Source organism: Nomascus leucogenys, chromosome 12, assembly GCF_006542625.1.
Source record: "Nomascus leucogenys isolate Asia chromosome 12, Asia_NLE_v1, whole genome shotgun sequence".
In the NCBI taxonomy this organism is placed as follows: domain Eukaryota; kingdom Metazoa; phylum Chordata; class Mammalia; order Primates; family Hylobatidae; genus Nomascus; species Nomascus leucogenys.
The window spans coordinates 103651368-103676887 of record NC_044392.1 but is presented as its reverse complement, the minus strand read 5'-3'; the positions used below and the strand labels follow the sequence as shown (position 1 = coordinate 103676887).

The 25520-nt window shown below is 35.7% G+C and overlaps 1 protein-coding gene across 3 annotated transcripts in view; it reads left to right on the top strand.

Annotated features, from left to right (window-relative positions):
- Window positions 1-25520, top strand: part of LOC100590153 (leucine-rich repeat-containing protein 7) — a 107207-nt gene that overhangs the window by 46676 nt on the left and 35011 nt on the right. For all 3 annotated transcript variants that reach the window (XM_030823155.1, XM_030823154.1, XM_030823156.1), the window contains 2 exons: window positions 8341-8562; window positions 21998-22090. In XM_030823155.1, the coding sequence (XP_030679015.1) occupies window positions 8341-8562; window positions 21998-22090 (315 nt within the window). The remainder of the gene's footprint in view (window positions 1-8340; window positions 8563-21997; window positions 22091-25520) is intronic.

Here is a 25520-nt window from a genome sequence, read left to right as displayed (position 1 = left end):
CTATATTATTTCAATTATTTTAAATTTGTTGGGTTTTGTTGTCTGTTTTGGGATATGATCTATCTTCATAAATATCCTATAGGAACTTGAAGAGAATCTGTATTCTATAAGTGATAATTGGATATGATTAATGATATTGTTGAATTCTACATTTTTTATAATTTTCATCCTAGTTTTTCTATCAGATATTGAGAGAAGGGTGTTAAATTCAACTAAAATTTAGATTTTTCTATTTCTCTTTCAGTTCCATCAATTTTGCTTCAAATATTTGCAGCTCTGTTGTTTAATGTGTACACATTTAGGATTGCTACGTTTTCTTGGTAAATTGAATTGTTTTTCATTATATAAAATCCCTCTCTGTCTCTCAAAAAGGTTTGTTTGCACTGAAGTCTACTTTATCTGGTATTAATATAGCCATTTTCCTTTTCTTTCATTAATATTTGCATGATATATCCTTTTAGATTATTTTGCTTTCTACCTACCCATATCATTATATTTGAAGTGATTTCTTATAATCTGCATATAGTTATGTTCTTTAATCTACTGTGCCAAAATCTATCATTGAATTTGTGTATTTAGACTTCTTACATTTAAAGTAAGAATTGATACATTAAGATTTAAGTCTCAACTTAATCTTTTGTTTTCTGTTTGTGCTTGGTTTTTTTTAGCTTCTCTGTTTTCTTTTTCTTCCTTCCTGTGGGCCACCTGAACATTTTTCAGAATTCCATTTTTATTTATAGTGTTTTTAGTGTTATATATTTAGTTTTGAGTATTTTATATTTATAGCATTTTTAGTATATCTCTTTCTATAGCTTTTTTTAGTGGGTGCTCCTGGTATTACATTATACATACATAACTTACAAGAGTCTACTGGTGTCATTCTTTACCAGTTCAAGTGAAGTATAGAAACCCATTATGTTCTTATGTTCATCCTCCTCTGAGAATAATTGTCTTAAATATTTCCTCTACATACATTTAAAGTCATATCAGATGGTGACATAATGTTTACTTCAATCATCAAACGTAATTTCAAAAATTCAAGAGGGAAAAAAAGCTCATTGCATTTACCTGTATATTTTCTTACCATGTTCTTTCTTTCTTCCTAATGTTACAAGGTTTTTTCTTTTACCATTTCCTTTCTATTTAGGAAACATCCTTTAGACATTATTCTAAGATAGGTCTGGTAGCAACAAATTGTCTTTGTTTTCTTTACTTGAGAGTGTCTTTTGATTTCCCTTTCATAGCTAAACAATATTTTCACAGGTATAGGATTCCAGGCTAACAATTATTTTCTTAATTATGCCACTACTTCTGTCATCCATGGTTCTCAATGAGATACCCACTGTTATGCAAAGTCTTCTTCCTCTATATGTAAGGTGTCATTTTTTCTCTGGCTGCTTCTTAGATTTTTTCTTGTCTTTAGTTTTCAGAAGTTTAATTATAGTGTGTCTGTATTGTGCATTCTCACACAACTGTGAAGAAATACCCAACACTGGGTAATTTATAAAGGAAGGAAATGTAATTCACTCAGTTCCACATTGCTGGGGAGGCCTCAGGAAACTTACAATCGTGGCGGAAGGCAAAGGAGAAGCAGGCACCTTCTTCAAAGGGTGGCAGGACAGAGTGAGTGCAAGCAGGGGAAATGCCAGATGCTTATAAACCCATCAGATCTCATGATACCCACTCACTATCATGAGAACAGCATAGGAGAAACTGCCCCCATGATCCAATTACCTCCACCTGGTCCCGCCCTTGACATGTGGGGATTATAGGGATTATGAGGATTACAATTCAAGATGAGACTTTGGGTGGTGACACAGCCAAACTATATCAGAGTCTATTCATAGATTTCCTTGGGTTTGTTCTATGTGGAACTCTTGCTTCTTGAATCTGCTTCTTGCTTGCTTCTTGAATTCTTGCTTCTTGAATCTGTAAGTTTATTTCTCCTTACCAAATTTCAGAATTTTTAAGCCATTATTTTATCATGTAATTTTTCAGCCCCAACCCCTTTCTCTTCTCCTCATGATAACATGATTATTAGAACTTTTGTATAGTCCCACAGGTCCCTAAGACTCTGCTCTTATTTTTGTCAATGTGTTTTCTCTCTGTTATTCAGATTGAATAATTTATATTGTCCTGTCTACCAGTTCACTGTTTCTTTCCTCTGTTTTCTACAATCTGCTGTTAAACCTATTCACTGACTGAGTTTTTGATTTGTTATTGTATTTTTCAGCTCTAAAATCTCCATTTGTTTCTTCTTTATATCTTCTGTTTCTTTGCTGAGACTTTTTTAAATTTTTGTATATTTTTTTTTGACATGGTCTCACTCTGTCTTCCAGGCTAGAGTGCAGTGATGTGATCAGAGCTCATTGCAGCCTGGACCTCCTGAGCTCAGGTGATCCTCCCACCTCAGCCTCCCGAATAGCTGGGACTACAGGCACGCATCACCACACCTGGCTAATTTTTTGTATTTCTTAAAAAGACAGGGTTTCGCCGTGTTGCCCAGGCTGATCTTGAACTCCTGGCGTCAACTGACTCACCTGCCTTGGCTTCCCAAAGTGCTGGAGTTATAGGGTTGAGCTACAATGCCCGGGATCTTTGCTGAGACTTTATATTTCTTTGCTGATGGTTTCTAGTTTTTCATTTGTTTCAAGTGTGTGTGCATAATTGATCATGGAAGCATTTTTAAGTGGCTGCCTTGAAAGTATGATAATTCTAACATCTTTGTCCTCTCAGTATGAGCATCTATTGAGTGTCTTTTTTTATTTGGTTTGAGATCTTCCTGATTCTTGGTATGATGAGTGGTTTTTTAATTAAAATTGGGCACTTTTATATTATGTTATAAAACTCTGTATCTTACTTAAAGCTTCTATTTCAGCTGCCTTTCTCTGACACCACTCCAGTTGGGGAAGGGTGGGGTGCTGCCTTGTTATGGCCAGGTAAAGGTAGAAGTCCAATTTTCCAATTCAGCTTCCAGTGACAGTTGAGGTAAAGGCTTCTCATCATTGCTGAGGATGGAAGTTTCATCTCCCCACGTGGTCTCCACTTGGTGGGGGTAACATCATTACCACTGGATGATGGGGAAAGTCTTGACTCTCTCCTAGGCCTTCTCTGACACCACCTTATTAGTAAGGTAAACGGTGCTTCATTACTTCTGGGTAGGAGTGGAAGTCCAAGCTCCTTGTGTGGTCACCACTGACACCACTGGAGAAGAGGGGCTTATTACTAGTTGATGGGAATGAGTGCTGTGCACCTACTTGCCTTCTCTAACACCACTCTAGCAGAAGTGTTTGTATGCCTTGTGACATCCTCACAAGGGTAGAAGTCTAGGCTCTACACTTGGCTTTTGCTGGCATTGTTTGGGGTGGGGCTACGGTTTTTTTTATGGTGTTCAGCTGTAGTGGAGGAGTTACTGTCTAAAAGCATTCAGTCTCATTAGACTGCGTCTTTCCTATCCATTGGTTAGAGAGAGTAGGCTTTTGTTGAAGCATTGTTTATACCTATTGGCATTTTCAGATTGTCTGCTTCTTCAGCTCCAAGTCTGTGATATATGACACAAAAATAAGCCCAGAGAACTTACCACCATGCTGTGACTTGTTCCACAGGTCCCTAGCTAGTCTGCCTTCTCTTTATTATTCATAGTCTTCTTGCATTTATTTATGTCTAATGCCCAAGGTTTTTTAGTTGTACTTAATGGAAGAAATAGGGCAAAATACATCTACCCCATCTACCTGGAAGCAGGTGTCCCACTGGCCTAATTTTTAACAACTAACCTGCATTAAAAAAAAAAGTGGGGGTGCCACAGAAAACATGATGTGAATAGAAAATAATAGGACTGGGTTTTTGTTATTATTGTTGTTTTATAAAATTACTGGTACTGACTTATTTATACAAGTGCTAATTCCTCGAAATCAGAAAGTAAGTTATCCTTTGGAGATGATTCTGCTTCCAAACATTTTAAGAACTCTTTTGGATTTAATTTTAGAGAATGAATTGTGTTCTTTTGAACATTCTCAGTGGCGTAAATTGTAATCTTTTAAGGCGGTGTTTGACTTTTGGAAGCAAGCCCAGGTGGTTGAAGAGCCAAGATGGGTAATGAAACAGATGACCAAATTGAGTAACATAATACACTTCTTAGTCTAACACTGTTTTTTAAAAGACCCGTGTAAACCAAATCATTTTTACAGTGATAAAGCCATGTCTTTTATATTATACAAAACCTCTCAAATACTTCCAACTTTCACATAATAAGCCTGATTTGCTGTGGGATGAATTTTGCATGAACAGTGTCGTTTGCTGTCAAATCAACAATTCTTTTCTGTGGTTTTTGACATAAATATTTTCTTGAGTCTTATAGATATTAGAGTTTTGCCTGTAAACTTTGACAGTTTTTTAGGGGGTCAACTTCTAAACAACATACTCCATCACTATTCTCCTCAAATACATGTTATTTTTTACAACCAACCTCCCCTTGAAAGTTCCAAACAAATGTCAAATCTTCTCTATTTCTTTTTACTATTCAAAATGTGTAGCACAGGCTTTACAGAAACCTTCATATTCAAATTCCCCTTCGGTATGAGTCAGTGTTCTCATAGCTAAGCCTCTGCATGAATAAGTCTAGTCTCTTATATTTTCTACATTTTCATGAGTTCTTTGAACTTCATCATGAACATCCTTGTTACTTTTCTCAAGCCTTTGTGCCAGTCAAAAACAACTTCCTCTTTACAGTCCTTCTGAACCATTATTGTCCCTCTAGATGCCTTGTCATTTATGTTTGTTTAACTTTATTTTAAAAATTGTGTTAATTCTTTGCTTTCTACAGCTGTCATTCCCCAACATCATTCATCACAGCCGGTAGCCCAAGAGAGACAAAAAACTGCTGCTGCTGCTGCTGCTGCTGCTGCAAACAGAATGACTTTACAGCCTGTTCTTTTCATGCCCATTGTTTGTTTTGCCAAGCCATCTAAGAGCAGAGCTTAATTACTTCATAGTAATAGATTACTAAATACAAAAGCATCATCCTATTTGCTTAACTCTAAAGCTCGAAGTCACATGCACAACATCTAAAACAGATGATAGACCTAATTGACTAAGTAGGGAATTGCCTTTTGGCAAATTAAAGAGCTGCTAAAGAAATTGAATAATATATCCTCTCTCAACAACTTGATCCTTTTGTTCCTTTTCATGGTTCCTTTTCAATTCATGGTTCAACTAATGAGGGTGGGTGTCAATTTGCGGGGAAAGTGTGGCAGTATAATGTAGTGTTTAAAAGGATGACCTTTGATAGACAGACTTGGTTCAAATGATGGTCCTGTCAGGTTACCAGTTGTATCACTTGGGAAATTTACTTAAGCTCTTCCACCCTTAGTTTTGTCCTCCACAAAATTGGATAATAAAAATTACCTCTTAACACTATTGTGAAGTTTAAAGAGGTAACGTGTATATGGTGTTTTAGCACATTTACACTAAGTGTTTGGGTGGTAGATATTATTTATTAAATGCCAGTTACTGTGTCAGTCATTAAAATGCCACTTACAGTGGAATATGATGCTTGCTCTCAAAGAGTTCAAAATCAGCATAATCTTGAGCTCACATCCTGTCCTATCAGAAGAAAAAATACACCCAAAAAGTAAGTCTGAAGGCTATTACACCGAGAGTTCAAGGCTGCAGTGAGCTGTGATCACACCACTGTACTCCAGCCTGGGTGACAGAGTAAGACTCTGTCTCTAAAAATAAAAATTAAAACTCAATTCAAATAACAAAGGCTACTATAGTTCTCCAATATATAGCATTAGCTTTTTACCCTTGAATAGACTAGTACTACAATACTCTAATCAACAAAGTAATCTATAAGCAGTTATTAATTTTCTCATGTAGATTATATTTCATGGAATCAAGCTATGTTCTGGATCCTTCTAAGTTTGGGTGGAAAAATGCCTTGCTTATCTATATGATCACTTTCAATTAAACTGCCAGTTGTCACTTCCACTGGTTCAAGCACTGACTGAAGACCCATGAATATTCTGCCAGTGGAAGCAGATATAAACTTAAAAATCAATTGATTTATCAGTAGCCAGGCCAGTCACCCTCAGTCAGATAGTTCCACCCCTGGCTCCTCTGAAACCTGAAATCATTTTCTGTAGCTATGTAACTGGGCATGCCAGTGAGTTCATTCAGAATACAGCGGTACAGGCCAGGCACTGTGGCTCCAGCCTGTAATCCCAGCACTTTGAGAGGCTGAGGCCAGTGGATCACTTAAGGTGAGGAGTTCAAGACCAACCTGGCCAGCATGGTGAAACCCTGTCTTTACTAAAAGTACAAATAATTAGCTGGACATGGTGATGCAGGCCTGTAATCCCAGCTACTTGGGAGGCTGAGGCAGGAGAATCACTTGGACCTGGGAGACGGAGGATGCAGTGCACCAAGATTGTGCCACTGCACTCCAGCCTGGGCAACAGAAAAAAGACTCCATTGCCAAAAAAAAAAAAATACAGCAGATCAAAATGTGATACTGAGCTTATCATGGATGCCCTCTCCTCCAAACAAAAGAACACAATGCAACTTACACCCTCTGGAAAAAAAAGAAAAAATATTCCATGGCAGCAAGCAAGAGTTGAATTTGCAATAAGGAAAAATTCGACCACAAGGGTGTTTCATCTTCTAGAATAGCTGAAAAGCCTGCAATATCTTCTTTCATTAAGATTTCTGGGAAAGGAATAGATACAACAGAGAAATACAGATTTGCCCTTTATGAGATTATCTTAGTTGTATTTATGAGGTTATAGATCTGTAATCACTGGATATGCGTTGGACAGGGTTGGATTGATAATTGATTTCACATTGTGCTGGCATAGGCTGAAGCCCTTTTTTGCATCTTTTCCTCCCGTTTCTCATGTCTGAGATATCTTTACTGTTTTCAAATGTAAACAATTGTAAATTATACTAAGACAGTCAATTGGACATCTAAAATATAATCAAATGGTTGTTTATTTTGCCTTACATATTGCCAAATAATAATTTTTAATATTTTCTTTTGAAGTTGTCTCTTGTTTGGAATCCAGCAATATATTTTTCCTCTGCAAATGGTTTTTCATTATCACTGTAGTGTTTTTTATGTTGCTCTTCTTTAAAAACTTTAATTAAATTTAATCTCTTCCATGAATACTTATTTAGTAATTATCTTTTTATTACTCCAACCTAACGTTTTCATAGTAATCAAAAATCTTGATTAGTCAGGACTTTCACAAGCTTTCCTAGCTAATGAATTCAAAGATGACATTCACTTATGAATTCAAGTCAACTATCCTTAAAAGATCAAGAGGAAAGAAAATGAATTCAGGAAATAAATGCCCACATCTTTCAATAGTAATGGGTGAAATACTAAGCACAGCACTAAAATATATGTTTAAAATTATTCATGATCAGCATTCATTTTCTGTGTTAGACCTCCATGTTAAACCATTCTCAGTTTAGAAAGGCATATTCTGGCTTACCAGCTCACACACAAAACTGCTTGCTTGGTTGGTAGAAAAGACATCAGATAGAATGATGCAAGGAGCTGGTGCTAAAATGAAGGTGAGAAAACAGGAGTCAACAACGAAGTACGGGTATGATCATATCATTTAAAGATGAGAGACCGCAGCAAGCATACCCTCTCTCCTCCATCTTGAAGAATTCAGAAATGATTATTATTGGTTTAAATAAAGGGCACTGATTAATCTGTCTGAAAGCTCATGACTAGATGATCTTCTGCAGGGAGAGCTCATTTTGAAGACGGTTCCATAACTAGTGCCCCCACAGGAATTTATCACATGATTAAGTTTTATTGTAACTTAGAGATTTCAAAGGCTGTATTTGAATAATGGTGATAATCGATAAATATTGGTTTTACTCATCTGAACAAACTTACTTGCTTCAGAATCAGAAAACTGTTTCCATCATTTTCCCCATGGTGTTACATATATTAACATCTCTCTGTCTCTCTCTGGTATATTTCAAGATGAAATACCAGATACAGCTCCCCTTTATTTTTAAGTTGTGACTTAATTTTCTTCCTGAGATTTTTCAAACTGAATTTTGTTCCTTTAAAGTGAGGTGAAAATTATCTCTGGCAAACCAGCAGATGACTACGAATGTATTTAATGTGACCTTGCTGCAATATTAACATTTTCACAAACCACAGTAGACAGACCCTTGCTGTTTCTTCATTATCCTTTCCGGCCATGGCTGAGAGCCCAAATGGTGCCGCTTTACCAGAGAGGTATTCTGTACGTGCTTTCTACTTTAATCACATCCTTTCAGCACCATGAATCTTTGCCTGACAGATTATCTTCTCCACAGGCAGGCAGCCACATCCAGACATTGATGGGGTCCCAAAGCCTTCAGCATCGCAGCCGGGAGCAGCAGCCATATGAAGGAAATATAAACAAAGTGACCATCCAGCAATTTCAGTCACCATTGCCTATTCAGATCCCCTCTTCACAGGCCACCCGGGGACCTCAGCCTGGACGGTGCTTAATTCAAACTAAAGGGCAAAGGAGTATGGATGGATATCCAGAGCAGGTGAGAAGTGTTTCTTTATTACTGACAAATTTTCAGGAGAGAAAAGTCCAAAGAGTCCAGAGTTTGCCTTCCCTCATTAACGTGGTCCAGGACACAATGCCATCACCATGTTGAATGGGGTAGGGCCCTCTTTGTGGGGATTTTATCATTCTTTCCAGTGGTTAAGGACTACAACATATAGGAATTTGTGGTTGGTAAAATACTCATTTTACAAAAGGAAAAATTGATGGGGCAGAGTAGTTTTTCCAGTACTATCCTACACCCTCTCCTACCCACTCCTAACTCCAATTTAGCTCTACAGTACAGATTTTGAACGTTATAAAGGACTTCAAGGGATTAGGTATATTTACCAAGTCCTCTGGTGAAACCTTCAGTGTGAAAGTAAACTATATTCTTTCCCGCATCTGCGGGAATATCTTTTAAAAGTCCTATCTTCTGATTGTTGAATGGTGCAGAGATAAAGCTTTGCTATGAAGATAATTATAAAGAACGGTTAGAAGGGAAATGTTTCTGACATGCTTCAAAAGTTACTGATAAATGCCATGTAGCAAAAAAAATTGCGCTCTTCAAACCTATCTAAAATTAGGATTTGCTTTTCCATTGTAGAATCTGTTTTAGTTCCTTAGAACTGGAAAATTGAATGGGATTGCATCTATTGAACTATATTAATCTTAGAAAGTGAAACATTAAGATCTTAATACACTCTTAAAATTAATTTCTCTTATTTCATTATTCAGATAGATAGGCAACATTCCTACTGACTTTTCTGACTTTTAATATGGTCTATAAAAGCTTCATTTTATTATTACTTATCAAAGTTTTACGTATCACCCCACCTGACTTTCTAAACATATCAAAATTAACTTCATTCTCCAGATTTTCCCTTTATATTGTTAAGAGCCATTTATCATTTCAATTCCAAGGGCTTTAAACATCTCCTCTATTTCTTAATATCCTTCTTGAAGCCTAGATTATGTGCTAATCATTCTCAGAATCATAGGTATGTTGTAAAGATAATTTTCTCCCTCTCCTGCCTTAATCTAGGTCAAGTGTTGAGTTTAAGGTATCATAAACCAGACAGGTGCCTTTAATCAGATAATGATATGGGGTTTTTAATTCTCCAGATACTCTTAAAAGTTAATACAATTTTAAATTATGCTTTACCAAAGGCATCTTAGGAGATTAAAAAATTGTTCATAGATATTACTTGCCCACAAGTATCATAACTCGAACCAGTCCTCTGATTTAGTTATTCTTATTAATAGCTACATGGTTTTTTCCTCCCAGAATCAATGCATTTGAAAACCCACTGAGATTAATGCTATCTGTTTTCGCCTACATTGAAAAGTAGGTTTAGTGTTAGCATGCAGTTATTCTGAACACCCTAAATTTAAGGCTATTTTAATACTATATCCCCCAAAAAATGTAAATTATATAAAGTTTGGCTAGTAAGAAGATTACTAAGTTTTAAACTTTACACATGTATTGAGTTTAGAACATTATGATTATTTCAGAAAAAATGTATTTATAGTAGCTCTCAAATGTTTTCATTCACAGCTTGATAACATCAAGTGCATTTCAAACTGAGAGATAAAATTTAAGCATTCAATTGAATACTTAAACCTGTCTGAACTATAACTCAGAATTGTAGAACTGCCTATATGTTAAGGAAGGGACTTAAATATAACACCTTTTGGTGTCCCAGTTTTTTCTGCCTTGGTTTCAGGCTGAAATGGTTTTGGATGTATTGTACATTTCAAAATAGCTAGAAGTGAGGACTTGGAATGTTCTCAACATAAAGAAATGGTAAATGCTCGTGGTGATAGGTATCCTAAATGCCTTTGCCTTGACTTGATTACACATTCTGTGCATGTGACAAAATATCACATGCACCCCATGAATATATACAAATATCATTATGTATCAGTAAAAAAGACTTTGGAGTGAAAGAAAGCCTAAAGGCATTTAAACAACCAGTTCTGGTCCCCAAACTATGCTACCTCTCATCCCGTTATAAATCGTGAGTCAGTTTCTTAAAGCTGTTTTCACAATTGGCCAGCTCATATTGGCACATTGTCATGTGCTCCTTTTCCCAATCACACCTTAAATGACATCATATTAATAGGTTGAAGTCGTGGGAAAAATTATACCAGGAGCATCAGCAAACACTCCAAATTAGGGCACTCTCCCAACCCCAACCAGCTGTTTATTAAATATTTTCCAGCACACCACTGACTACTACCCTGATTTCTTTCATCTCTTTTTCTTTTTCTAACCTCTCCACTTTTTCATTTAACTTAGTGTTCAAGAAAGAGATACTAGGAGTAGGTCTCAGAATCTGGAGTTCTAGTTTCATGTTTATGTTTATTAGCCACTTGTCCTTGGCCAAGTTATTAACTCTTCCTCAGCATCTGTTTCTCTCCTGATCAAATGAGAACGTTGCTACCCACCAACAACATTCAAAAAGAATTTGTGAGAGTCAGCTAATACAGTTCTACATACACACACACACACACACACACACACACACACACACACTCCCCGTAAGCTTAGCACTGAGGGTATAGAAACAGAAAACAGTAGAAATAGAATATTTTAAGAATTCAAATATTTGAAGAAACTTAATGATTTTATCAGTCCCAGCCTCCTTCATCTACAGATAGAAAAAAAACCAAGAAACATTAAAAGAGGCTGAAAGGTTATATATTTCACTCTCATAATGAAACTATTTCATGTGTTTTTTACTTTCCTAAGTTATATTTCTTTTGAAAATTCAGACCTTTTTAATAAGTGTATGTGGCTGTGTGTTTTAAAAGAAGACTTTTATTCCAAATTTAACCAGGAAAAAAATGGAGAAGAACATTTAAAACATGTAAAGACTTTATGGAGATTCACATGAAAATTATGGAGTAATGATTTAAGTGCAAAGAGCAGTGAGGTAACATAAAATTTCTAATGTAGATTTGGGGCATATAAATCAAAACATTCTATTTTAATAAGACATTTCTAGTGGTGCTATGAAAGAGCCATAAAGAGAAAAGCAAGGTTCAACTTAAATTATCTAACAACAATGGTAAATTTGGTCAGGTGCAATGTGGAAAAAACCTAAATTATTCAACATTTTTAAGAGCAAGGAGACACAATAAATGTGGTACAAAGAAAGTCTACTCAGTATAATAAAACACAATAATTTCTGTTAAAGTAAAGCTCGGAAACTTTAGTTAAACGGTAGTCACTTATTGAAATACTACAGGTAAAACAAAATCTGATTACAGTGAATACACATTTTTCGATTCAAGGAAAGGAAATCCGAATGAAAATTGCAAAGAAAGGGATGGCAGTTACCATATATTAAGCACCTGCTATGTGTTTTACACCCTATTTCTCACACACAGGTCTGGCATCAGAGGCATGTGACCTGTAGAGATGCATAAGGTCCTGCACTTGAAAGGGCCCCACATTTGGATTAATTCCCTGCTGTCACCATCTTGTAATTATTAGTAATTGTTGATCAAGGAGCCCACTTTTTCATTTTGCATCAGGCCCAACTAATTATATAACTGGTCCTGCTTACATATACTATTTTATTTAATCCTCATAATAATCTTATTTTCTTTTTACAAGTGAAGAAACCAAGGCAGAGAGAAAATAATTTATGGAAAGTGTAATTGGCCAAGCTGGAATTTTAAGTCAGGTTTTTTTCTGACCCCAATCCAAGTCCTGTGTCCTAATCTTACTGTAAAATTCACCACATGATCTCAATGCCCTCTCTGTCCAATGACATTAATTAAAGCTGCCTGAACTATAACTCAGAATTATAGAACTGCCTTATGGATTGTTCAAGTGAACTCACATGAATTCTTCCAATTGCTTTGAAAAGAAAAAGCTACTGAACAAATGGAAACTTTTATTATTAATGAAAACATACCTCTGTATCCCTTAATTAGTCACACAAAGAACTAGTGTATTTTTAACCTGATTAAAATAAGTTCCATGTGGAAATGAACATATATAATAAATGCCAAAACTGACGACATTGAATGAATTAGAATGAGTGTCATTTGTTACGTAAGCAGAGTATTGAACTTTGTTTAGCCATAAAGAAGCATTTAGTAAGTTTTGAGGTTCCCCTTCAGTGATAAAACCATCTAAACTTTCAAACCACCCATCACAATAAAAAGGACAAAATATTCAAGAACTCTAGAAACCTAAACTTCTAGTTTAATGCACTTTTTTTCACGTTTATTTTTCAGAAATAATGAGTATCAAGTCTGTTTTCAACTCTAGGTTTAAATTAAATATATGGAAGTTATGTTTCAACTATAAAATGTTACCCAGATTCAATGTATTAATTTCTGTAGACTATAAATCTGACTTCAAATAATATCTGCAGCAAAAACCATGTGCATGTCACCTGAAGTTCATTATCAGGGGATTTTACTTGACAAGGAGATTTTAATGCATAAACTATTTAGATTACTTACAAACGTAACAGAGGGTAAGAGTCAGAGTTGTATTAAGTAGTGAACTGAATAAAACAGCCAGAAAGTGGAGGTTTGACTCCCATTCCACATGGCAAACCCTTCATTAGAATATTCATCCTATTAGATCTTTCCTTTGTGTCCCAGTGTGACTGAAGAAGCTTAAAGATCCCATCCACCATATCCTCCCCTTCACAATATGGTAATGCTTTATATAAATCGTTCTTAACCGCAGCTGCAGAATCTGTTGAGGGGCTTTAAAAAACACTGATGTCTTCCTCTCATCCCCAGAAAAACTGATTTTAGTAGTCTGCATGTGACCTGGGCAGTGAGGCTTTTGAAAACTCCCCAAGGTGATTCCATTGTGTAGCCAAGGTTGAGGAGCACTGCTTTAGATGTTCCATAGCGCAACAATTTATCAGCTGAATAATATATTGAGAATATCACTATTTAAAAGCATACATAAGTTGCCCATAAGCTGTTGGATATTTTTAAAAGAAACTAACATCAGCTTTGTCTCTCCCTTTTGCAAATGTGTAATACAAGACACAGTATATTCAAATAAGTAGATAATATAGATACCAAAGCAGAAATAGGAAGGAAAAACATCAGCATGATGCTTCAAACCTTTCAAAACCCTTTTATGTATTCACTGATTTAATTTAATTGATAATGCTGTGATATAGGTAGAGCAGTTTCCATTTTATAGACTACAAAACTAAGACTAAGATAAGTTAAATGTCTTGCCTGTGGTCACACAATTTAGAAGCCGGGCTGGGATTAGAACCCAGTCTCATGAGTCTACCACATTACATGCTGCAGCCTGCATCACATGTCGAGAGTAAATTGACACTGGAAGAGTGAAATGACGGAAAAGTCAAGAGTAGCCAAGCACACAAGTCAAGAGTAAATTCACATTGGAAGAGTGAAACGATGGAAACATACACCCCTCACTCCATGTCTGCCCTGGACAAGAGGACCTCCCTAACATATCAAAATGGCAGGAGCCCAACCAACCTGACACATCAGAACAGCAGGCGCTCCATGGCTGTCTCCTGCCAGTGCCTGCAAGTATACATGCAACTAAAGTTTGTGCCTGAAAGAGAACTTGTGAGCTCACGTTAGAATCAGCCTCAGAGAGTTATGAAAAATGATGTGCATCCATCATATTTAAGGGGAAAAAAGTTCTAAAACATACTCACAAGGAGATGCTGTAGTCTATCCTGGGAGAAATCATTTTAATACTTACTATTATGTGGAGTACATAAAACAGTTAGCTGAGAGACAGGATTTCAGACATCTCTTTAGATTAGATGCTCTGGTCAACTGCCCAAAGAGCACTCAAGAGTTCCAGGTGAGGACTTCGTTTATTGTTTGCAGGTGAAGAAAACTACATTCCGCTGAGTGGTGTAAGAAGAAACATTTGGAGATATTTGTTTTATTTAAATTATAAATTTTTAATTAAAAGGGAATAGTTCAATAAAGGTATTTGTAAAATAGGTATTAATGTAGTTTTAATCTATGTTATTTACTCAAGTCATTTCAGGGACATCCTGTGCCTTACCCTGTCCTGCTTAATGAATTGCTATTTGTGAATATTTCTCCCATAGAATTTTATTCTCCAGTCATCAAAATAATGCCTCAGTTCTGAATTCATAATTCATAGTTTGACACAGAGAATGTGTAATTCAACATCAGAAATTCTATCAATTGACTTTATAAGTCGTGTGCAGTCATATGGTAGAATGCAGTAAACATTGCAGTGGGAATAAAAAGATTTATTTCAATGTTGCACTAAATACATATTATCTTGTTGGTTTCCTTAAGCCCAAAATGAAGGAAATGAAATGACTAATCTTTAAAATTTGTTTCCAGACTAAAAATGCATTTGAGTTTCTGTTTCCTAGATACATACAGAATCAGCTAATTTTTTCTGAAAGACCTAGAAAATGCTACATCAGGGGATTTTATTAGTCAATCTTGTTACCAGTACGTCTTCTTTTTTTTTTTTTTTTTTTTTTTTTTTTTTTGAGGCAAAGAAGCCTCTATCACCTAGGCCGGTGTGCAGTGGAGCAATCTCACCACAGCCTCCGCCTCCTGGATTCAAGCGATTCTCCTGCCTCAGCCTCCCAAGTAGCTGGGATTACAGCATGCTCCACCACACCAGCTAATTTTGGTATTTTTAGTAAAGATGGAGTTTCGCCATTTTGGCCAGGCTGGTCTCGAACTCCTGGGCTCAAGTGATCCACCCACCTCAGCCTCTCAAAGCTCTGGGATTACAGGTGTGAACCATCGCACCCAGCTGACCAGTACATCTTTTTGAAAGATTTAACTAGGAATTTGAGCTGGATTTGAATCTTTCATCCACAACAGGAAAAGATTTGAATATAGAAGAATTTGTATTTCAAAAAATATTAATTATCCTTGAATATTAACACGTATACATTTTTATAATCAGTTTCCTTTTTGAGCCTATTTCATGGGCTTATTAGAAATTTTGGAAAATACAGAGAAGTTTTATATGTATTTTGTATGGCTAAGTAATGCACATAATGTAAGTCAAAATGAAAAATTGTAATAGCTTATTATTGCATAGCACTCTTTATCATAAAACTGCTGTTATATAATAACCCACAAAACCAGGAGCTAAAAGTTGCAGTAACTTTAATTTCAAGCTTAATTTACATACCATAAAGCATTCTTTCTGCTTTTGTCAAGTCCCATTGTCAAATCTCCATCCTCATCTCATTTGACCTCTCAGCCATGTAGTTTGACCTTTTTCTCCAAAATTTGTATCCCCAGCCTTCGTCTCTCTCCTTCACTCCAGAAGTTTATATGCAATTAGCTACTTGTTGACATCTCAACCTGGATGTCTGATGAGTTTCTTAAACTTAGCATGGTTTTAAAAAACCACTTCCTGCTGCCTACTCTACCAAACCTACTTCCCCATTTCAGTTAATGGCCTATCACCCTTTTGATATGACCAAACATCCTTGATTCCCCTTCCTCACAGCCTACACTCAATCCACAGCAATTTTATCAAGGTATGTCTTGAACCCACCACTTCTCACCACCCACACAGCTGCCATCTTAGTTGGCCATAACCTCACCCCTGACTACTTCAAAAGCTTCCGTATTGCTTTCTCTTCTTCCAGTTTACCTCCCTTTTGTCTATTCTCCACTACTAAAGTGATCTTTTTTAATAAACGTAAATTATATTACACCATTCTTCCTCTTAAAATGCTCTAGTGGCTTTCAAAATTTCTGAATAAATTTTAAATCCTTACTATGGCGTAGTGTGCCTGCAGATCTGGCCTCACCTTCCTCTCCTTCTATTCTTTCCTTAGCTCTGTCATGGTGACCTTATTTTTTAACGGCTTTATTGATATCATTTATATACAATAAAGTTCACCTGCTTAAAGTGTATAATTTATTGTTTTCATTACATTTGTACAGTTGTGTAACTATCACTATACTCTATGACATTTTCATCATTCAAAAAGAAACTTTGCATCCTTGAGCAGTCAGTTTACACACTCCCTCCAGCCCTAGACAACCACTCGTCTACTTTCTATCTCTATGTATTTGCTTATTCTGGACAATTAGTATCAATGGGATCATACAATACATGTATTTTTGTAATTTGCTCCTTTCACTTAGCATAAGGAACTGAATGTAGCGTGTATCAGTATTTCATTCTTTGTCATTGCTAAATGATATTCCATTGTATGGATATACCACATTTTGCTTATGCATTTATCAGTTGATGGTTGATGGACATTTGGGTTGTTTCTACTTTTTGGCTATTAAGAATAATGCTGCTATGAACATTAATGTACAAATTTGTGTGGAGATACACGTTTTCATTTTTCTTGGGTAGATACATAGAGGTGAAATTGCTGAGTCATATGGTAATTATGTTTAGCATTTTGAGGAACTGCCAAATTCTTTTCTAAAAGTGGTTACAACATATTAATTCTGAACGGCAGTGAATGTGGGTTCTACCTTTTCCACATCCTTACCAGTACTTATTACTGTTTGTCTTTTGTACTATCGCCATCCTGTTCATTAGTATCTCATTGTCATTTTGATTTACATTTCTCTGATGACTAATGATATTGAGTATATTTTCATATACTTTTTGAATGTTTATATATCTTCTTTGGAGAAATGTCTTTAAAAAAATTTTGCCTATTTTTAAATTTGGATGTCTTTTTATTATTGGATTGTAAAAGTTATCTATATATTCTGGATATACAACCCTAATCAGATATATCATTTGCAAATATTTTCTCTCATTCTGTGGGTTTTCTTTTCACTTTTTGACGGTCTTCTTTGAAGCGCAAAAGTTTTTAGTTTTTATGAAGTCCAACATATCAATCTTTTATATCGTCTTTGGTCTCATATTTAAGAATCATTGCCTAATCTAAGGTGATGAACTTTACTCCTTTTATATTTTCATCAAAGAGTTTTATAATCTAGGTCTTATGTTTCAGCCTCTGGTCTACTTTATATAACTTTTGTGTATGGTGTGAGATATGAGTACAGATTTACTCTTCTGCATGTGGGTATCTTGTCCCAGCACCATTTGTTGAAAGACTCTTCTTTCACCCAGTGAATTACCTTGAACCCTTTGTCAAAATCATCTGACTATAAATGTTAGGATTTATTTCTGGAGTCTCTGTTCTATTAAACTGATCTATGTTGTTTCTTGACTTTATAAAGACCAATCCATCTTTAGGGCATTTATAATTGCTGTCCCCTTTGCTTGGGATAGTGTTTCATTTTTCTTATTGTTCATTGTTTGATCTTTGGCATCATTCACATTTCTGCTCAAATGTGACATACTCAGAGAGGGTTTTTTTTACCTACTCTATCGAAAATAGCTCTTTCCTGAGGCAAGAATAAGCTTAAAATAAATAAATAAGTAGAATAACTCCTCACTGCATTTCAGTTACTCTCTACTACCTTTCCTGCTGTTTTCCACAGCTCATCCCACTATCTGAAATTACTTATTTGTTGTTTATGTTTGCTATCTATCTTCCTCATTAGAATGCAAGTTCTTTGAGGTCAAGGATATTTTTATCTGCCTGGTACTTAGTAGGGAATCAATAAATATTTGTGGAATAAAGTTATAAATCATTATTTTGGCAACAGTTTTTATTTTCAAAGCTATGACAGTTTTCCAGAGTAGTTTATTTCAAAGTCATTGATAATTGAGGCACTCTTTGAATAACTGACATTCCTTCTAAAACTCATCATGTATTTTAACAAGGAGTCATCATATACTTTTTATTAAGGAAGGCAGGGAGAATTTTAGCCTTTATTCTTATTTATTTATTTACTTACTTACTTACTTATTTATTTTAGTGAGAGGGCTCACCCAGGGTGGAATGCAGTGGCACAATCATAGCTCACTGCAACATCAAACTCCTGTTCTCAAGTGATCCTCCTGCCTCAGCCTCCTGAGTATGTAGGACTACGGGTGTGCACTACCATGCCAAGCTAATTTTTGTAACAATCCATTTTATCAAAATAGCCTTTCCAAAATAAGACCCAGTATTGTAATTACAGTAAGATTAACACAGACCAGAAGTATCAAGTAAAGTAGAATTATGGAAGCAGACTCTGAAAGACGACTGATTGCACTACTACTGCATATGTTTTCAGCCAAACCATTCATTCTTTAAAACCAGTCTCTTAAAAGAAAACTGAGGCTGGCGTGGTGGCTCACGACTATAATCCAAGCACGTTGGAAGGCTGAGGTGGGAGAATTGCTTGAGCCCAGGAGTTCAAGACCTCATCTCTACAAAGAAAATTTAAAAATTAGCCAAGCATGGTGACACGTGCCTGTAGTCCCAGCTACTCCAAAGACAGAGATGGGAGGCAGAGGCTGCAGTGAGCCAAAATTACACCACTGCACTCCAGCCTGAGAAACAGCAACACCTTATCTCAAAAAAATAAAAAATAAATTAAAAGAAAATTAAAATAATGGTTCTCATTAAATAAGCTATTTTTTAGCTTCCTAGACCTAATCTTTTACTAGAACACTGCATTTCCTCTTTGCTGATCCTCTTTAGTTTCACACTGCTTCCTGGATGTAAGGTATTCTGTCCTCTTACATTTTATGGCTTCTTTGGGCCTTAGCAGGCAGGTGGAACTACTTACATGTGAGAGGAATACTCTCTCTGACATGCTTTATGAGACCCAGTAGACACAATACAACCTATTAGCCGTACCTTAGCATGCCCAAGAGCAGTCTAGCCTCAGATCAGAATTTATGTTTGTTTGTCACATTTGTAAAACTACAGTGTCATCATTATTTCTATTATTAAAAAATATTAAGGCAGTTCTTCATACACTTGGCACATGTGAAATTTGTTTCCCTTGGATTTTTAGTGCCTTCCAGATTTACAATAATATAAAATAGATATAGTCACTACCTTGAAAGAGAACAACTGGAAACTACTCTCAGCAATTTACTTTGTAAATTAAACCTGTTACATTTGTTTCCTTTGAGTTTTATAGTGGCCTGGAGAAAGCCAGAAGTGCATATACCTTCCGCATATTATGTTGTGGCAATATGAAATGTTCATATTAGAAAGATATAACCCCAATTTTAAATAATGTAATTGGAAATGCATTGAAAAACACAAAAGAAAAATGTTTTCATCATATTGGTTGCTTTCTTCTCGTTTTCTAATTAATAAATAATAACAAAGAGATCAACTAGCATACTGAATAAAGCTAAGATATTTCTTTCAGCTACATCAGGCTATTATAAGTTTATATTCATAAACTAGGATCAATATAAAAATACAAAGTATTATAAACTGTAAATTCTACTACCTATGATAACTAGTTTTAACAAATCTAGCTCAATTGAATGAAAAGTTGTAATTAAACATCTTTAAAATAAAATAAGGGACAGTACTTATAGTACATTTACTCATAATTTAGAAACTATTCATTAATGACTACATAAAAATCACATTAGTGCATAGTTTTTCATCTTTGTGTTGCCAGTAAACTATCTAATATTTAAACATTATATTTACTATTATGAAATATGACAGTGAATTAAGTATAGGATTATTAAACAGACAAACCTAATTGATCCAGGTTCCAGTGACAATATGTGCTAATTAAGTCAGAAATAGGACTCAGTTTGCCTTGAACTAAGAGGTAGGGATTGAAAGCTCACAATAAAAATGTGAAGAGTGTTTTGGGCATTTACATTTGCCATAAGCAAATTAACAGGCTAAGCAAGAATTCTGGGGGTAAAAATGGGCTACTTAAGAAAGCAAATGTTTACAATCATGTTTAAGGACTTTTCCAGTATGTAGCTGTGTAAATACAAAATATATGCCAAAGTGTGTCATCTCATGTTTTTTTCTTAACTCTTTATTAATCTTTTGCCTGCTAACCTTTGGTAACACTTGGTTCACCTAATACTTACTCTGTACTTAAAAGTTGTAAAAGAGTTGGGCACAGTGGCTCACACCTGTGATCCCAGTGCTTTGTGAGGCCAAGGTGGGAGAATCACTTGAGGACAGGAGTTCGAGACTAGCCTGGGCAACACAGCAAGACTCTATCTCTAGAAAAAGAAACAAACTAAAATTATTCAGGCATGGTGGCATACACCTGTAAGTCTTAGCTATTGGGAGGCTGAGGCAGGAGGATACTTCGAGCCCAGGAGTTCAAGTGAACTGATTGCAGCACTGCCCTACAGCCTGGGTGACAGAGTAAGACCTTGTCACTAAAATAAATAAATAAATAAATAAATAAATAAATAAATAAATAAATAAATAAAAAGTTACAAAGTGTTTTTTCTTTATGTAACCAATGTATAATGCCCCTTGGTCCGAAATCTTTCAATTATCTGGGATCACCCTGTCCCACTTTACCTGGAGAACTAACATTTTTACCATAGCCCACACACACATCTCCTGCTCAGGGTCTCCAGGAATTCTTAGGTTTGTTAGAGTTTCTCTAGGTCATCCCTGGCACTGATGTCATTTCTGCTGAGTTCTTGATCTACCCTCTTTTTATCAACTTCTATTATTGCTATCATTTTTACTACAGCCTTATCCCAAGGCGGACCCTACTCCTAATGCCATCATTCCCCCATACTACTATAAAACAAAAGTCATGTTTAATAGACTTTCATTGATGATTTGGGATGTTGGGGAGGTAATATAACACAGAACATTAGAATGTTTGCCCTTGCGTTGCGTATTGGCCATTCTCTTTCCCTAGCAATGTCTCCATACTGTTGACCTCTTTCTTTAACTAGACCTCATCACACCATTCTCCCCTTTCTTCTAAGGTTCCTAACTCCTACTCCAGGAGCTCCTGCTAGACTTGAAACTCTTCACTGGGCATTTCGTTTTTCCTTTTTTTTACCCTCACACAAGCTGTGGCTACTTTCTCAAACTAAAAGATCTAATATTCCTAAACAAAGAATTATCTAACAAGGAGATGAATTATTGTGCCTACTACAAAGCAGGCACAATTTATTTAAATAGGCATATTTTCTTTCACTCTACATTTTAAAGTTTTGTTTCACTTATTCAGACAGTCCTGTCTAATCAACCTGAATACAAGTGCATTTATGGTTGATAGCTAGGATAATGCATAGTATTTTAAGTGTTTATAAGACTTTTAACTTTTAAAAATGGCTAATCAAAATTTAGTCCTGTACATGGTAACAGATAAGTACTTGCTAATATCTTCTTGCCCAGGTAATTTCAAGCTAGTTTCCATCATAACTGATGCATATGGAAACATTAAACATTTTGTCAAAGTTTATATTGTCTTTTGTGTATCAAGTCAACATAGGCTAACCCTAAGAAATCAAGTGAAATGTGAATCTTTTCTACTGAAATACAGTTATTTGAAAATATTTAGCTTTGATAACTATGTACTTACCTTTTTATATCTTTTTTACATAGTTTTGTGTGAGAATAGAAAAGAACCCTGGCCTTGGATTTAGTATCAGTGGTGGAATCAGTGGACAAGGAAATCCATTCAAACCTTCTGACAAGGTAAGAAATGAGTATCTTGTTGACAATATTACTTAGAAAAATACTATCTCCTACAGTAACAAAGATTAGAAAAAAATTCAAGTGTTTTTGCTGTGTTTTCATGAGCTAGCTAACTCTGAAGCCAACTAGAAACTTTTTCAGCACAGGGATAAGAGAATTTACTGCAGCACTTGACACATACTAAGAATAAAGGGAAAAGTCTCTAAACATTCTATTTAAAAGGCAGAATTTTTTTATATTTTTGTGGGGAGGCTTTGTGTTTTGTTTTTGTTTTTGCTCCACAGTTGTCTATATTTGTAAAGAAAGGTATATAGACAGTTGCTAACAAGTTGTTTCCAAAGGTTAACTTGTAAGTCATTTATTTAGGAAACTGTTTTCTCACAGTAGCAGAATGATTACATAGTAATTCAATGCAAAGGCAAGCTGATTGCCATCTCTTCAATTCATCAAGCATGTAAAGAATTTTGCTCAATGTACCCTAAAACCTGAAGTATAATAATAAAAAAAAAAGAATTTTGCTAATAGAACTGTAGAATTGAGAAACCACAGGAAACAAATTTTCTATGAGAAAATCAGTTAGCATTAGCAGAAGAATTAGGTCCTCCTCTCATACTTACCCCTGCTTGTCAAACTATGGAATTAAGGCACGCCAACTCTAACCTCAACCATTTCCTGGACATTCAAGATGTTGCCCATGCTCACATGTGACCTGCCTGACGCCAGTGTGAACCATCTGATTTTTTATTTTTTAAATGTTTACCTGGAGCTATAGAACCTGCCCTGCTACCATCAGTGTTTAATACTCTCAGCTTTGAATCAATTAATAATTATTCAATGATAATTGAAGCTATCTACTTTTGACCTCATCAAATTGCATTAAATGACCCCATAAAACTGTAGGATGATGAAGAAGGACAAAAATTAAATATGAATAAAACCTCCACAGGCTCTGTACTTACCTTTGAGTCACAACCTGGTCCACACCCTCTCAACTCATCACAATTATAAAAACCTACAGATTAACTTCTGATTATGAGACCTACTTCTGGAAAACCTGGGATGCCATTGCTCGGGAGCTTTCTGTAGCCTGAAACAGAGCCTTTAACACCACATTTTCCTCGTCTTCCTCCACTCTTCCTACCCTTCTTCCTTTCCGTTTTGGGGAAGGTCAGGAGAAGAGGCTGGTCCAAAAGGAAGAATTGTTCACATGATTATATGCATTAGGAATGAAGAGACCAGAGGAAAATCTCCAGTGGCCAAGGATGGGAGCTCCTTTGGTCAACAGGCTGGAGCAGCTGCTCATGTAAAAGGAATGTATATGAGGCAATCCTAGAATTAGGGGAATGCCAGTTGGAAACATCTGTTCATAAGTAACTATCATATTTCCATTTTGAAATGATGTTGAGGATACCATTGATTTATTACAATTAAAATATTCATGGCTTAGTCAGACCAACTGTTTACTTCATTTTAATAAATTATTAATACATCTTAAAGAAGCATAAAAGTTCAAAATTATCAGAAACATGATGGCATTTTTTAAAACCTCAAATCATTATGTCTTGTTTATCTTGACTCTTTTTGTCTTTCATTTTATATCTCTTTCATAAATTCTTTCAATGAAAAGTCAATAACCTTATGATACTTAAGAGAGTTGAAATTCAAGACGTATTTTTCTGGTCTTTCTCACCAGCATATAAATCTTTTCACTATATTTTTGGAAGGGACAGGGTAAAAAAAATTTTTAAATTAAGGATGAGGCCGGGCGCAGTGGCTCACGCTTGTAATCCCAGCACTTTGGGAGGCCGAGGCGGGCGGATCACGTGGTCAGGAGATCGAGACCACGGTGAAACCCCGTCTCTACTAAAAAATACAAAAAATCAGCCGGGCGTGGTGGCGGGCGCCTGTAGTCCCAGCTACTCGGAGAGGCTGAGGCAGGAGAATGGCGTGAACCCGGGAGGCAGAGCTTGCAGTGAGCCGAGATTGCGCCACTGCACTCCAGCCTGGGCGACAGAGCAAGACTCCATCTCAAAAAAAAAAAAAAAAAAAAAAAAAGGATGAATAGATTGTTAAAATAGTCAAGATGTCAGAATACTGTTGCATTTCTGCTCTTTTCAACTGAAAGAGACTAGATCTCAGGCTTTCAAATCATTGCCTGCAATTCTTCCACTGTGATGAATATGAACACTTTATAGCTATTCATTTAATTTCTCATTTGTAACATTTTGATGACTCTAGTGAGACTGAACTATGTCTATGATCTTATAATTTGCTCTTTTGGTTAAATATAACAGATAAAGCACTTGAATTATATAATGTGTCCGTTGAAAGATTTCCCCTCAGAAGCACTTTTCTTTGGCTGATTACACTCTAAAATCATTCATAATCTGAAAAGTAAATCTCTATTATTATAAAATTGGTGGGAGCAACTAGGAGTTCCAAATCTACAGAAGAATCTCAATACTGCCTTTCATTTATTGACCAGTTTTGGTGGCATGCCAAACATATAGGGACACTTTGGTTATCTGTTCAGAGGATCTAAAGATACTGACTGACAATTTACATAAGAATTTAGTCCACTCACAAGGAAAGAGATTAATCTATTGGAAATTCAGCTGTGTTTTTTTAGCTCTAGTGCCCTATTCTGAAAGTATTGCATAAAATTTAGGGTAGAACCCAGTGCCTGAAACTACCTAAAAATATTAAACAGTAAGAAAATGAAAATGTTGAAAAACAGATTGGTTTTTCATGAAATGGCTGATTTACAGCTAGAAGTAAGAGGAACCAAGTTAAACAGATGTTTAAGATCAACAAATACTGCCTGAGTCTGAGGTAGACTTATAAGGAGTCTAGTCATGCAAAAGTTTAAACTTTAATATGATACATACTCTCTTCAAATAAATAAGTCATTGATTCGGAATATTCTCAGAAATACACTATATTATTTTGCTTACTGCTCATGGATGTTTGAATGTTTTGCTGCTCAAAATTCTAAGTATCCAAGAACATCTGAATGTCTTACAGGTACTGAGGACTTTCTGTACTGAAGTTAATTAATACACTTGTTCCGTTCTCTTCATTATTGTTGATGGAGATTAGTTTCAGAGAAATGTCAAGGACAAATGTTAGACAGCATCCAAAACGATTACAGTCAGCCAGGGAAAGACTGAAACAGTCATCTCAAAAGCTGAGAGCCACAACTGAGGCAAAAGTGAGCTATATTGTTCGGTCTGGCAGACGTTCTGATCTATGTTCTGGGGTAGTGTGAGATTATTGCAGAAAAACACTTAGGGCAGCCCAAAAGTTAACTGGGAGGCTTTATGGAGGAATCAGGATTAAGCCAAATATGAGGGAATATTTTTACCAGACTTTGAGCATTTAGAACAGCATCTCATCTAGCAAACTTAACTCCCCTTCAAGATCCAAGATA